Raw genomic sequence first — 15,424 nt, forward strand, 5'->3', positions numbered from 1 at the left:
ATTAATAAAAAATGTTGTAGGCATTGCATTCTTTTTAACTCTCTTTAATTTTACATCATCAACAAAGAGGTTTGAATCATTACCAAGGTAAACTTGAAAAACTTACCCTATACATAAAGTGGATCCTAGTGTGATTTTCAACACAACCCCTATTTTAAACATAGGTACAAGTCAAGGTGAGTAGCACGGAGAGGGCACAATAACAAACAAAGAATAATCTTTGCTAGAAGGATGAGGCCGTGAGAAAAAAACTAATCTCAATACATTAAATATCATTATTAATATAGTTTAATCTATATTTTGATTATCATTTCTCAGTAGATTCAAATTCTATCTCATCTATCAAAATATATCAATGAATCAAATAACACAATAAATAATGACAATAAAAATAAATAAATTAATTAATCTCTTTCACTATTTCTTACATACATTTATCTTCAGTCAATTAATTTATCTAACTATATTAATTACTAAATCATTTATTATATTTCAAATTTACTTAAGATATAATTGATTTCCCACACATAATAAATACGTTTTAAATTTTAAATTTGTTTCTTAAAGATCTCCCACAAGTAACGCAATGAAAAATCTCACAAAATTATAAAAAATCCAAATTCCACCTTGTAAATTATATATGACCAACATATTTAGCTTGGAAATTCATGTTTGTGTAGTTTAGTAGCGCGCGATTGATGGCTCTGCAACTTCCATGTAAATTATGTGCATAATTTCTGACAGATTTTTTTACGACTGTAACGGGGATTTGACAATCTCAAGGCTAAGAGGAAGTGAAAATTCGTCTGATTAGTGAAATATATATTTCTTCTTTCCTTGAATCAGAAAATTGTTGCAAAGATCTGTCCAGAAATTTTGGTGGCTTTTAATCTTGTTTGGTAACTTGGTAAAGCTTACAAAGAATGAAAAGACAGACATGGTTAGGGCTTTTAATCTTGTTTTAGAATGAAATAAAGAAAAACAGAGCCAGATTTCATTCATTTGTTTCTTTCAGGGATGAACAAGTTCAAACTTTGTTTCTTGCTCTCTGTTCACCTCTTTACAAGGTCAAGGGAATTGTAACTGAGGTGAATTGTATACCTGCAGCAATTAAGGATTGGAGAGGGCTAAGAGGATCACTGTAAACACACAGGCCCTTTGTATTTTTCAGGTAAGAAAGTATATGAATTCTTGTTATCATTTTAAGAATCAAATTTGCAAATATTTAGGTACCTTTTAAAGGAAAGAACAGACAAATCAATTCTTGGCATAAATTTTTGAAATTCAGTCAGTTCTCGCATAAAGTTTTGAAATTCAGTCAGTTATTGGCATAAATTTTTCAAATTCAGCCAGTTCTTGGCATAAATTTTTGAGATTCAGCCAGTTCTTGGAAGCAGATACTTGAAATTCAGTCAGTTCTGGCACAATTTTTTCTGATCCATTTACACTCGCATAAATTTAGCCAGAATCCGGGCGTTTCTTGATTTGGGTATTCATTCTGCCAAAATGGCGGACCTTAGGTTGGAAGGAGGCGGGAAGCAGATTTCTCTTTCAAGAAATGGAGGAGACTTAATGGAAGGAGAAGATGAAGACAGCCTTGAGGAAGGAGGGTATAGAGAAAAGGATGAGGAAGAAGAAGATGAAGCCAACCTTGATCTAAATTTTTATTTAATTGGAAATCAAGAATCAGTAACAGATGAAGGAAGCAATGATCTCAGATCAGCTATATATGAAGTGAAATGTGGAGACCCAAAAAGGCAGATTTCAGCTCTGCATCAGCTCCGAAAGATTTACAGTTTCCAAGATTGCCTAATCAATGATGAAATTGGGGCCGTGTTGATTAACTACCTGAACAGGAACAAATGGCCAGATCTTCAATACGAGGCAGCTCGTATGTTACGGTATATGGCCAGAGACGAACCCCATCTTTTGGTTGAAAGTGATATAGTGTCTCTGTTTAGCAAGCTTTTGAATTCTCCAAATGAAGAAGTGCAGGAGCAGGGGCTTAGGACAGTAGCCATTATTGCAGACTATGCTTTCCAATCCCGTAACTATGAAATCATCACTGAAGGCCTTATCTTTAATCTGCTGCCTTTCTTCTATCGCCCTAAAGCCCCTTTTCATGTCTTCTGGTTTGCCCTCAAAGCTCTGGTATACATCATTCATTGCAAACCTGAGGAGACACTTATTGCTCTTGCACCCCTGAAAGAGCTTCTTGACACAGGGGAGGACCTTGAAGTTCTAAAACTTGCTTGCAAGGCTATTCTATATTTCTCTGAAGAAAACGATGTTGTTGAATCTATTGTTGGAAATGACATTTGTCCATGCCTTGTTGATCTTCTGTTTCATGATTCTCTAGATATACTGGTTTGTGTCATGGAAACCATGGCCAACATTGCAGATTATAGGAATTTTAAGGAGGTTATCAATGAAAGGGTACTCTACCGTATTGTGGCAATCCTTTCAAGTAGTAACAGTAGAGATTCAGACACAGTGAGGCAGCTTCATATAGAGATTTGTAGGTTTGTTTTCAGTATCACAATCCTCACCCCAAATGACATTGAGCTTACAATTAAGACAGGAGTGATTTCTGCACTTGTGGGGCTCCTTGCAGAGGCAGTAGATAGTGTAAAGGAAGAAGCAACTTCTGCCATTATTAGTGCTATTAGAGGTGGGAGTGAGGAGCAGGTGGAATACCTTGTGGATCTTGATTGTATAAATCTGCTTGTTAATCTGATTTCACCTAGGAAGGAAGTCCTTACAGATTGTTGCAAGAAGGGTCTGGAGAGGATGATGAAGCTCATAAAAGAGAACAGCAAATACCCACATCTATTCAGAATTGCTGATTTCAGGCTTGAAAGTTATTGTTCTGGATTTCCTCCTGCTAAGAAGCCTCGCTTTGCCTTTCATCATGATGAGAAGCCTCGCACTGGCCAGTCAATACAATTTAGATGAGCTTAAAATTGAATGACATCTGTATTTTGAATTCACTTTCTTGGAACACAAAAGTTCGATGGTGTGGAAAAGTTCTAGTGGGGTTTTTTTTGTATATGATAGCTTTCCTCTTCTCTTCAACGAGTCATGCAATTTAAGTGTAGCAGTTGAAGTCTATTTTCTTGTTTTGTGTGACTTAAAATTCAATGAACATTATCTTGATCTGTTAATTGTTAATTCATTGAAATTGGCTACAGAGTCTATGATATGAATTTTAAAAATGAGAGGGGTTAAAATATTTAGCTGTTTCAATAGCTAATAGATTGCTATTATTATGTTTTGTTTTCATCATTAGTTTTGATTTATTAAATTATTTTATTTTGGATTCATTAGAAGAAGAATAATCAAATTTGAGTTGCATCATTTTCAAAACTTGATAATGGTTAAATTAATATTATATTTTTAGTAATGTAAAGATGTGTTTTGGTTTGTAGAGATTTTATAAATTCAAATAAAGAATTGGACCTGAACCTATAATAAATAACTAGTGGTATTAAGAAACATCTTGGAAGGATTGCTAAGTGAGGGTCTTTATCCTATGTCAAACTTTTGGATTTGATTTAATAGTTTTTCTAACAAGATCAAGATACATTAAACAATCATGCAATGTGTCCAGCCATGTGTATGTGAAGTATTAATGCCGTGCTATCTAACCATGTTCCTTGACATGTGCTAGTGTTATAAACCTTAGAAAACATCGTTAATTATTTTGCATGACCCTAGCCTCAATGTAATTTGGACTAGGTGTGGATTTCATGAACAAACCATGTTGAGTGGACCCATGTGTTGTACATTTGCCATATCCCTTTTCTAAAATTAGAAACTTACTAAAAATAGTAAGTCAACAATCGTAAAATAGTAAATCGGGATTAGTTGACAATTTGGGAAATAATAATAAATTTGGTGATTTTGTTGAGATAAGAATATTATTTAAACATCAAATATGTTTTAATTTTAATATTTTCTCTCCTTTTGACACGAGTATTTAAGAAACTTCAAATGGACTTTTTGTTGGCTTTGAGTGGTAATTGATAGTTTTGGTGAAGTTGGCAACTCATTGGGAGTTTGTGGAGGTTAGGAGAACTTCACAAAAGGAGTTACATGCAAGTTTCATATTCATGGGAGTGGGATTTGGGTACCCAAATAAGGAGTTTGAATGTGCTTTTATATATTCATGATTTTGGCTCCAATTTGCATGATTCATTTTATAGATTTTGCTTGTTTTTTTAGTGGTTGATAAACTAGTGGAGAAGGAGTGATAAGAAATAAGTCAGAGTATTAAATATTTTAATCTTTAATTAATTTTTGTCCTCATATAAATGTAATAACCTTTCAATACTGGATTGTCTTTTCGACTTCCAATGAGGACATAAATGTGGTGGTTGTTCAGCTTCTTTGAAAGCTTATAAATAAGCCTAATTCGAATCCAATTGCAAGGAGCTGGAGAGTTATAGAGTTACAAAGTTATAGGCATACGCTCCTTCACAAGATTGCCTAAATTGTACATGCTCGGGCATACAACTCTCTTTTACAGAGTTTGCCCAAATTGGATAGATTCTAGGCATACAACTCTCTTTTACAGAGTTTGCCCAAATGTGATAGATTCAAGGGCACACAACTCTCTTTCATAGAGTTTGCCAAAAATTGTATGGTTCTTACATATTTTCAATGAAATGAAATTTTATATGATTTGTTATGTGTTTACAATTCCACAAATTCTACTTTGGGTATTGTCCTCTGAATTGACAAAATAATTCAGATCAAGGAGACTATAGAATGAGATGTTTGAAGTTTATATGTGATCTAAGATAGAGTCAGAGGATTACTGGGGATCTAGGACGAGAATCAAGGATTACTAGAGTGTAATCTCATTTAGAGGTTATTATTGTGTTGATTTATTAAGGATTTCTTCATTTCTTAGTTTGTATGTGTTGTTGAAGTTCATGGCAGCATAAAGGCCTTGGGTTTTTTGTTTCTTATATGCATTGTTCATGTATTTTGTTAATAAGACCCTCGATATGAAGTTCAGAGAGTTTTGCTAGAAACTAGTGTAGTCTGCAATGCGTTCTTATAGTTTTTTGAGTTTCTTGAATGTTGCAAAATTTTATGGCAACCTTGAGACTATGGGTTTGTTGTATTTAATATTCATTTTGCTGTTAATTATTATATTAAACTCATTTGCGGAGTTAATAGAAGTTACCAATGTAATAGTGTAGTCGACAATGAGTTTTGGCTTCAAATTTGGGATTCATTTTTTATGCAAATATTTTGGATGTAAGATTGTTAGGAAAAATTTATGACAGAAAATATAATGTTATTTCATGATATTTATTTACTATATCCATTGCATATCAATTATAAGAAGCTTGCATGACAGTGTCCATTCCATGAAACTAGTTTGCTTTGAATTTGGGTTATTTGGTAAAGTAAATATGAAGGAGTTATAAAAGATTTAGATCTAATTTAATTCTTTGACAAGGGACATTACAATGGTACTAGATACTTGATTATACCAGCATGAGAGTTTACTAAATCATGTGAGTACTTAGTGAGAGAGAAAATAAGATCTTACTAGCTTGTAGGAAAAGAATATCTTAAAATGGGATAAGAATTTATGTAGTAAAGTGAATGGTTAATGTTTATAGCTTGATGTTATGATGAGTTAAGTAGTGACGTTGGAATATCCTAGGGAATGTGTATCCTTTGATGATCATTTATGTTATGTATGTTATTTTTGCTTACGTAATTATGTTCTTATGATCATGTGTAGTTAATATATGTGTTGTAATTGTTCTTTTTTTAAAAAAAACTCTATTTTCCTTAATTTATCAGTTACTTTCTCCAAGATATTTTGGCAGGCGCACACACACTTTTGTTGGCAATTTTCAAATTCATAGCATATGGGTTTCTCCAAGGTATTTTGGCGTGTGCGCACACACACAATTTTTAGATCCATAGCATATGGGTATATAAATAATCCATATATGTATAATGTACACACACTTACACTTACATTTGTTGGCAATTTTTGGATCCATAGCATATGGGTATATAAATAATCCATATATGTACACACACTTACACTTACACTTACATTTGTTGGCAATTTTTGGATCCATAGCATATGGGTATATAAATAATCCATATATGTATAATGTGTATTGGGAGGTAATCACTGCATTATGTATCATGCTACCACCGACGATGGACGTGCTGGCCACCAGCCGAGCTTCTTGTAACTATTCCCCATTTATGTTCAAGATGTCGGTACTTGGCTAGCTCGGGTTGACAGGTTCATTGTTAACTATATGGCATTTGAAGATGCCGAGGGGGTTGTTGTTCAGTTTTTGAAAGTATTGTGTTGCTTTCTCTGTGCAAACATGAGCATTTGCTCCATGTTACTTTTCTTTTGGGGAGACTATTGTTTCGCTCTTGGCAATACTATTGATCTCTGCGAATGTGAAACTCTTGATTCCAAGGTGGTTGATTATCATCGAGTTGGGACAGATCTTTGAGAGCCATGGTTTGTTTTTGTGAGATTGGTTGTTGTATTGGTAGATGAGTCGAGCCATGGAAGCTTTAAGACAATTACCATCTATCGGTTTCTAGGAAAGAGTTGTCACCTGGCTCTGTTTATGTTGTTTTGTAATGTTACGTATTATTGATGTTGCATTAATCAGTAGAGAAAATCAAGCATGAATATGCTTAGATGTTATTGACCTGTTTGGTCAATATTTGAGATATATATGTATAATGAATTTGATTTACACTGAATGGAGATTCAAATGCAGATTACCTTCAACATACTAGTTCATAGTTTCATTGGGGATAACTCTGTATACTCTGTTAAGCATAGAATCCGATAGATGTGATTGTCTGTATGAATAAGATGGATGTAATTAGTAGAGTTTGAGCCACTGTTCTGAAGTTGTGTTATCTGTTCTAGAAGAAATATTCAAACTATGTAGCTTTGACTACTTTTATTTGTTAATGTTCGAGACAGACTGGGTACATGGGATACTCTGTTTTGTTTATCTTATTGCTTATGTCTAGCCAATGTGATTTGGAGTTAAACTGATTTGTAGCTATAGTAAGGCATTTGTAGTAAGCCAAACTAATTAGTGGAAGAACACCTGATTAGTCATTCAAAATGAAATGAATCCATGATTAAAGTGAATAAATCAGTCCATGTCCAGGAGAGCATAGGGAAGACTTTCCTTGAGCATAGTACTAATAATAACTCTTCGGTTGAGTCAAATGAAGGTCAAATGGACCCACGTGCAAGTTGCAAGTATGCAACCTATACATGTAAACCGAGTAAGGGTGGTGGACATGGAGAACACTCAATGTGCTAATTATGAAAACCTTGGTCAAGGTAGCACAACAGATTGCATGTATATGTCAGTTCATAAGAGTCAGATGCACTACTAGTCAGAGTGTCATACAAGTTAGAAGGTACCTTCAATGTATGGCCAGTCGGTAAGTGTAGATTCTAAACACCAAGCTCAATCTCATAGGCTCATTAGCATTTATTGATCTTTTATCTGCTTCCCTTGTGAAGGGTCGGGCCCTCCTAGTAGGAAGCGACACAGGGAACTTAGGTCCATGGTTGGGAGGAAAAACCCTAGATGACGCTCTTCCTCCCCCTTATATTCTGTGTTGTGCTTCTAGAAATTGAAAGATTAAATTCTGTAATTTCTTCTCTCTCTCTCTCTCTCTCTCTCTCTCTCTCTCTCTCTCTCTAATTACTTTAATTATGAAGATTAAATGATGTTAGTTAACGTTTCCCTTCCGTTGACATAGTTAGTTAACAATGTTAGTTTAAAATGTTTTGATTTCAGCTAAACATGTATTTATTTATGAGTTTAATATCTTGTTGTAGAAAAGTTAATTAAATTCTATTTTAGAAATTTTTGGTTGTTACAAGCCATACTAGACACTGCAATGTGTTTCTATTCATTGCTAAGTGAAGGTTGGGTGCCTCAACGCCCTATCTATATCCACTACTAATTCATATTCTACCTCCCCATGCTTCCATAGTCACATCCTTCCTATCCCCCAACTATCTACTCCCACCCACCCGAACTTTTCTACCTTTTCTTACTTAAATCCACCCACCAACTTTCTATTCTACCCACTTGGTCCCACTAGAATGTGATTTCATTATGATATAAAAAGATTTGTAATGCATATTTTTTTTTTGTTATGGTTCAAATTTGACATTTTTTTAATAATCTTGTGCACATAGATGATGTCCAACTTCACTAATCCACACTTATCTCAAGATATTATAAACAAGTTACTCCTACCTTCAATAGTTGAACAAGATAGAATTTCAACAACCTATTAGGCCCACCTAAGACATTGCACGCTCATAACAATCCAACTAACAATCTTGAATACATATTATGTAGTTCAACACCTTATTATGCTTGATAATGGTAAAGGGATGAATACACTTAAAGATATTACAATAGAAACATCTTTATCAACTCCTCACCTAAGGGAGTAATATATTGAGTGGTGCCATGGAAATCTAATAGGGTTGGAAACCTAAGTACTAGATACTTTCGAGGGTGACATCTCTAGGACTATACCCCACTAATTTAATATATGTGGATACATTAATCATGTTGCTAGGACACACCCAAACACTTAAGAATATTGATTACAATTAAACCATATCTAGCTAACAATAATTATAATTACAACACTTTATTAACAAATAATTGTCACACTTTATTCACAAAAAAATGTCTTGCTCTTTGGGAGATAGCTAAATGCCATCATTTATAGCACTACATTTTACTTGACAATCCCCTTATGCTATTCGATTACAAGGATTGTTCAATTATCATTCTAGATAAAAGGCACTTCAAGGAAAGATAACACACATCTATATTTAACCAATGAAACAGTCACACAACCACATATTTAACCTAAATATTTAGATGTATTTAAAATTCAAGGTTACATTAGTCTTTAATGAGGCGGGGTCTTACACGATCAACTTCCCAAGGGTGGGTGAGAGGAGGAGATAGTTGGTCAAACCTCTCACATCTCTTTATATTCTTCTCTCATTATTAAATAATTATATTAATTATTTAATTAGCTAACTAATTCTCTTATAATTAAATAAATTTTTAAATTTATTTAATTATTCACCTTTCGAAATTTAATTCCTCTAAAATAAATATTATCTTTATTTGATTTATTTATCTCTCTCATGCATAATTAAATAAATTCTTTAATTTATTTAATCTCCCACTTTTCAAAAATCAAATTCTTCTAAAATAAATTAAATATTTATTTATTTCTCTCATGCACATGTTTAAATAATTTTCATTATTTAAATAACTAATTAAGTCCTCATCTTAATCGCCACTCACTTCAAATTCCACTCACAATCACCTTTCTAAAAGATTCATCAATTCACTTAATGACCCAATAAATTTTATTAACAAATCAACCAAATTGGTCAATGAATCAATTAGTTGCTAATCATGAAAGTATTTAGCTCCTACTCAGTCAGTCTCCTCAAATCTCAACCATCAAACATCAATATCTCTTATTAGATTTGAATCATTGATCGATATCCTAAAAATTAGGAAACAACCACAGTCACAGTCACAGCCTTCTAGCTTTTGTGCAAACACATTGCCAAATGAAGTGCTACAATTCTAAGAGCCAATCATACAACACAAAAGTGAGAATGATAATGGATGTCTCATTCAAGGATGCATCTTTGGTTTTATTTTCATGTTAAATTCATTTGTTGCATTTGTTTGTATTCCTTCATTGATGTGATTAGGTTCGTTTGTAATTGATTTGAGTTTTTGTATTTACACTTATAATCTTTTACAATTGTTAATTTTTTGGTCATACACATGCCATTGGCATTTTGTTTGTAATTGACTTGAGTTTTTGTGTTTACTAACAAATATGATCCAATATTAGAAGAGATGGATCATACAACTATTCAATAAAGAGAAAAATTTGTTAATAACAGCTAAGAAAGAGAATATCAATACAATAATAAAATGATTAACTCCCCTTAAGAGTTTTATGAGACATGAAACTTCAAACCATAGGTATTGGGATGCAAATTTATTTTCTAAAGGACACAAAGCTTCTTGGTTGGACTCTAATATAAATAAATGTGATCACCCAAGTATTTCCATGGTTATCTCTAGGAACTTCATCTCAAAGATGGATATGTGTGAGTTTGATCTACATGATCATTTTGCCCAATTGGTTAAAGATTTGATCTTTATTATTTTTCATGATAGAAAAGTTTGCAATGAGATTATTATATTTGATACTAAAATTTATTTGGGATGTAGGGGCATCAAACAACCCGATCAAGTTCCACTAAGTGTTCTAACTATTGAGATTAGCAAAAAACAAAAAAAACCTCGATGGCTACGATTATGAGTTTGGCTATGAATGAAAAAAGGTTTTACAGAGATAGAAAAACAGGGGAGGAAGACATAGCAAATTTTTTTGATAAAGATAAGGAGCACTTAACAGTTAATAAAATGACGGATGGTGGCTACAACAGAAAGGACTTAATGACTCACTGGGCGGATATTACACTTGATGGCAGATATGCCAACATCTTTTCTTATCATTTTACTATTTTAAATCACTTTAGGCATGGCAAATTTATTTTGATTCCATTCTATCTGGTTTCTTCTTTGGAGAATAGTCTTGAAAAACATACTGAGAATCCGAATAATCCGGTCCTCCATGAAGGGATTATTGTACTCATTATGGAGTATGCCAAAGTCCATGAAGTTGTGCCCTCTCTCTTTGAGAAAGGCCAAATCCCTATCACTAATGTTCAAGATGTCTTTGACACAGATATGGAGATGGAGGATAGTGGGACAGCCAAACCTCTTGTTGACCCTGATTACAAGCCGGTTGAAGAGGGTGAGATGTTGGTCAATCCTGGAACCCATAACAAAAAGAACCCTCCTAGATGGGCTACAAGTAAATATAAATCGACTAGCAAGATGGTCTCTCAAACACTGAGCCTTATTCTAAAAAGAAGAAATTGGTTGCTAAAGACTATGGTCCCAAGACCTTTGACTAGGAAATCAAATTGGACATTCCTCTTCATGTCTTGAAGGAGAAGCAAGGGACTCTGCCTAAAGATGTGGATAGTGGATTATAGAAGGAAAGTACTCTAATGAACCTAGTAATGGAAGCGACTAGAAGCCAGGAGAACTACTGGAAGTGGGTGGGGAAGGAGATTGATACCCTCAAAGAGGGGATTAAGGAGATAATTGATATCATCCTTGATTCGCTTGAGCCTAACAAAATGGAGAAGCTCATGATCATGACCCAGAAGCATTCCCATGATGTGGAAGCTATGAAATGTAATCATGAGAAAAGAATTGAGAAAGTTGAGTAGTCTATGGAGGAGATCAAGAATAACCTTAAGAATCTGGTTGATATAAGCATGGAGGCCATGAGAAATAGTATGGAAGGGCTGGAAAAGATCAATGCCATGGTGGTGGAGTACATATCCAACCCTATTGACAGTGACTATCCTGGTGACATTAACAAAAAGAAAGAATTGGGCGGTGAAGGCTTTGATGTGGGTGGCAATAAAACTACGGGCCCTAGTTCTAGGACCAGAAGTAGGAGCAACAATAAGGGTACCTCCAGGTTCATTATGGACGACTTGGAGGAAATCAACAAGGTTTCCATCCAGAAGAACAAGGAGCCAGTGCACTCGCTTAACTGAGTGATTGTCTATGCTTTGTTTTGTTGTTTGTTGTTTCTTTTTTCTTTTGAGCTTGGTTTGGGGTGTTCCCATGTTTTGTTGTTGGTTTCTATTTGGTTGGCTGATGGCCAGTTTCTATAAAACTCTTGGTTTTGGGTCCATTTAAAACCCGTTTATCTTTATCAAAAACAATAACAAAAGCAAAAACAAGGGGTGAGCAGTTTAAATTTTTAAAGATCAAAAGAAAATAAAGAAATCCAAACTAGAGTCATCGGGTCCAGGGTATTTGGGATGCTCATTTCCCATTTTTCATCTGAGGTACATAAATCCTTATAATAAGATACATCAAAAACAAAAAATTCAAGTTAATCCAACCTTTTGACAGAAACCTACTTGCTGAATTTTGCACCCATGGGAGTAACACCAAAGAAGCAAAAGTAGCACAAGTAATTGAGCATGTATGAATTGTACTTTTTCTCCTAAAATAGTACAAATAAAAAGTTATTGTTTGAAACATAAAATATCAATTTTGTGTGTTTATATATTAATAATTACAATACATTGCACCAATAATTATTGACTTTTGTTCATATGCATATGGGTCGTGGAGCCTTCCATAAGGAGAATCAGTCATATTTAAACAAATTAATTATTAGAATTTAATAAATTTATAACAATCGTATTTTTGTGTGCAATTTTTTTTTTGTCTATGTAGTCAAAGAAAGCACATTGACTAGACATTTTTTGCATTTATTAAATAAATTGAATATCAACAAACTTATATTTTGATTATAATTTATTGAAAGAATATAATTTCTTCAAATTTCTATATGAGGCCACGAACATGAAGAGATTCATATTGTCATTTGAAAACTTGTCAAATTATAATGTAAAGATTCCATGCAGTTGATAGCGTTGTGTGAGTTACATTACAAGTTAGTTACATAAAAAATATAGAAGGCTTTTAAAAATATTCCACATGATTGATAGTGTAGTGTAAAACACATTACATGTTTATTACATTTTTCAGTAAATGGACACATTCCAAAGAATGTAGTATTTAGAATAGTGGTCTAATTTCTTGATGTTTCGATGTTTGTCTATGTCGATGTTCTTGAAGTTGTATTTTTTAATGTTTGAGATATTTAAAAAGTTAAGAATAGATCTTGGTAGTTGGTCCACCTAGTGTAAGATTCAGAGCAATTCAACAAATGTATACGATTGTGAGCATATTGATTCTCTAATCCTTTTGTATGAAATTGTTTTGGAAGCCATAGTATGATGTTAGAGATGGGATAAGTCTAATTTCAAGGTGTTGAAGATGGGTGGTTACCTTAATCATCTTCTCCCTCACATTGGTGAATTCATAGGTTGGGAGTTCATAAGAAAAGTCTAGTCCATATGGACAATAAAGCTCATCACAATCTAGCATATAAATGGATCTATTATCTAGTGTCTTCTCCCATCTTTGAATCCTCGATTTTAGGTTTCGCCCATATTTGACACTTAATACTTCTTCCATCACAAAATTGTATTAGTATCAAGTTCGAATATTATGAACTTAAATGAAAATTCAATTTTTATTTTAATTCTATATATAATTAATTAATATTTATTTTTAATTAAAAATCAATATTATTATTCTAAAACTTTAAATTAAATAGTTTCTTAAAATGTGATTTTTCCTTTATCAAATGAGAGGGTCAAGGAGAAATAGCAAATTGGAAACCTATAATCTGAACTATAAATGTGAAACCTTCACATATAAAGCCTAATATATAAATACATCAAAATACTTAAATCCAAACCAATAGATACAGTAAACCATATATATACCACAAATCCTAAATTTCAAACGTTATATTAATTATAAATTTAAATATATTTGTATTATTCAGTATTATAATATAATATCTATTTTTATGTTATTTATTGACTTTTATTTCATGACTTATTAAATGTATGTCCTTTGTATTTATGATCTAAGCATCCAATACTAATAAATTTCTAAAATCAATTTAAGATGTCTATCCTCTCAATTCAAAGAAGAAGAAAATAATGAATATTGTCAACTGAAAAAGAATTTTGACTTTCTTAAAATGGAGACTGTGTTTAACCTTTATTATATATTCCAAACAAGTAATCAAATGAACAATGCAATTTAACAATCTATTTTGTTTTATTTATATTTGAAGATAGTTCACAAATATTACAATAGCTTCTTATGAACAACAATATTATTTAGTCAAAATGAAAGAGTAAGAATCATCATTAAGGCCAACACATTAACAATAAAAAACCAAAAATCACTTTAAAACTCAACATTATATACCACTTTTGATAATTCCACCCATGAGAATTTGAGAGAGATGATTCAAGCTCAGAATAATGGGTTGTTGGGTAAGTGTGCTACCACAAAACAATCTTTTCATGTGTAAAAACCTCTTATTGCTTTCAAATGGTATGTTAATATACTTAATGAATTTGTTCCAAAGGAGTTCAAAAACTGTTGAAAATGCAAGTAGCAGGTATAAAACGGTGACAGACCCACTGAGATGCATGCAAAACGTAGGTATAGATAATTATAAATATTAATTTTTAGACTCTGAGAAATTATATCTATGACATAATGTACACCACACAAAGTGTAGATTGGACCACTGTAATAACCTATTGAAAAACGTGTTGGAAAAGTGCCTCGAATTCACTTGACGTTGTGCTAGTTTCTGTTCGGGCTGATCAGAGTAAGCTATGCCGATGAAATCGACTAGCGCTATTAGGGATCAGGGTGACACTGATACCCGATGAGTCCGCCTTCGTTGGTATCGAGGATTGGGGTAGCCAGTTTGGTTGTCTTGCTGATGACCCGATGGAGTCAGCTTCGGCGATCGGGGTATCATCGGAGATCGGGAGAACCTATTGGGTGCTACACCGATGGACCGATGGATCCATCTTCTTGGTCATCGGAGATCGGGGTAACTTGCAAGCAGTCTCGTCGATGGTTGATGCTTTACCGATGAAGTAGCCTTTCAGTGTCATTCGAGATTAGAGTAGCTTTTGCTGATGGAGCCGCCTTGTTCTATCGATGGGTGTCCACACGGGTCAAAGGTCAAAAGGGATTCTTGCGGACAGTTAAGATATTCGTGTTTAGGTATATGAATACTATTTGACACATCCTCAAGACGAATGTGGGATAATGGACGAGTCGTGAATACAAGACGGTCGACAGTTAGACTTCATGGTGGTTGGAGCGACTAATTGTTGTGTGAACTGCATTCGACAGATGTAATACATGTAGCTAGAGGAAACCAAAACGCAATGTTGGTTAAGTGGATGGATGTTACATGGTGTTGGATTTCCGAATGATAGACCGTTGGACTCCATAACGGTTATGCTTAACTGATACGTTGTAATCGATGACTGATATATATGTTGCCAGAGATGTAACCAACATATGGAGATGTAGAGAGGTTACTGTGTGATGTATGGCGTGGAGTCCTGTATGTTGGAAGCCTGAGTGTTCTGCACAGGTGATGACTGTGATCCGAACATAGATTCTGAGAGCAAATGCCTGTGAAGAGGATCTGTAACTTTATTGTAACCTTCCGTTAACTGTGAATAAAGTGATCTCTCTTTGGTGGTGGGTTTTTTACCTATAAGGGGTTTCCCATGTAAATCTGGTGTTAACTCTCTATTGTG

At 33.7% G+C, this 15,424-nt stretch overlaps 1 protein-coding gene across 12 annotated transcripts; it reads left to right on the forward strand.

The window, feature by feature from the left end:
- Positions 1 to 664: 664 nt before the first annotated feature.
- LOC131045017 (importin subunit alpha-1b) lies at positions 665 to 3,150 on the forward strand. 12 transcript variants are annotated; one of them, XM_057978522.2, is made up of 3 exons: positions 665 to 940; positions 1,108 to 1,171; positions 1,350 to 3,150. In XM_057978522.2, exon 3 carries the CDS (start codon positions 1,507 to 1,509, stop codon positions 2,953 to 2,955), a length of 1,449 nt encoding a protein of 482 aa, XP_057834505.2. In that variant the 5' UTR covers positions 665 to 940; positions 1,108 to 1,171; positions 1,350 to 1,506; the 3' UTR covers positions 2,956 to 3,150. The 12 variants fall into 12 exon arrangements, with proteins under 12 accessions (XP_057834505.2, XP_057834506.2, XP_057834507.2 ...); XM_057978523.2 differs by having other exon boundaries at positions 1,463 to 3,150; XM_057978524.2 differs by having other exon boundaries at positions 1,467 to 3,150.
- The last annotated feature ends 12,274 nt before the right edge of the window (positions 3,151 to 15,424 follow it).

Source organism: Cryptomeria japonica, chromosome 1 (assembly GCF_030272615.1).
Source record: "Cryptomeria japonica chromosome 1, Sugi_1.0, whole genome shotgun sequence".
Classification (NCBI taxonomy): domain Eukaryota; kingdom Viridiplantae; phylum Streptophyta; class Pinopsida; order Cupressales; family Cupressaceae; genus Cryptomeria; species Cryptomeria japonica.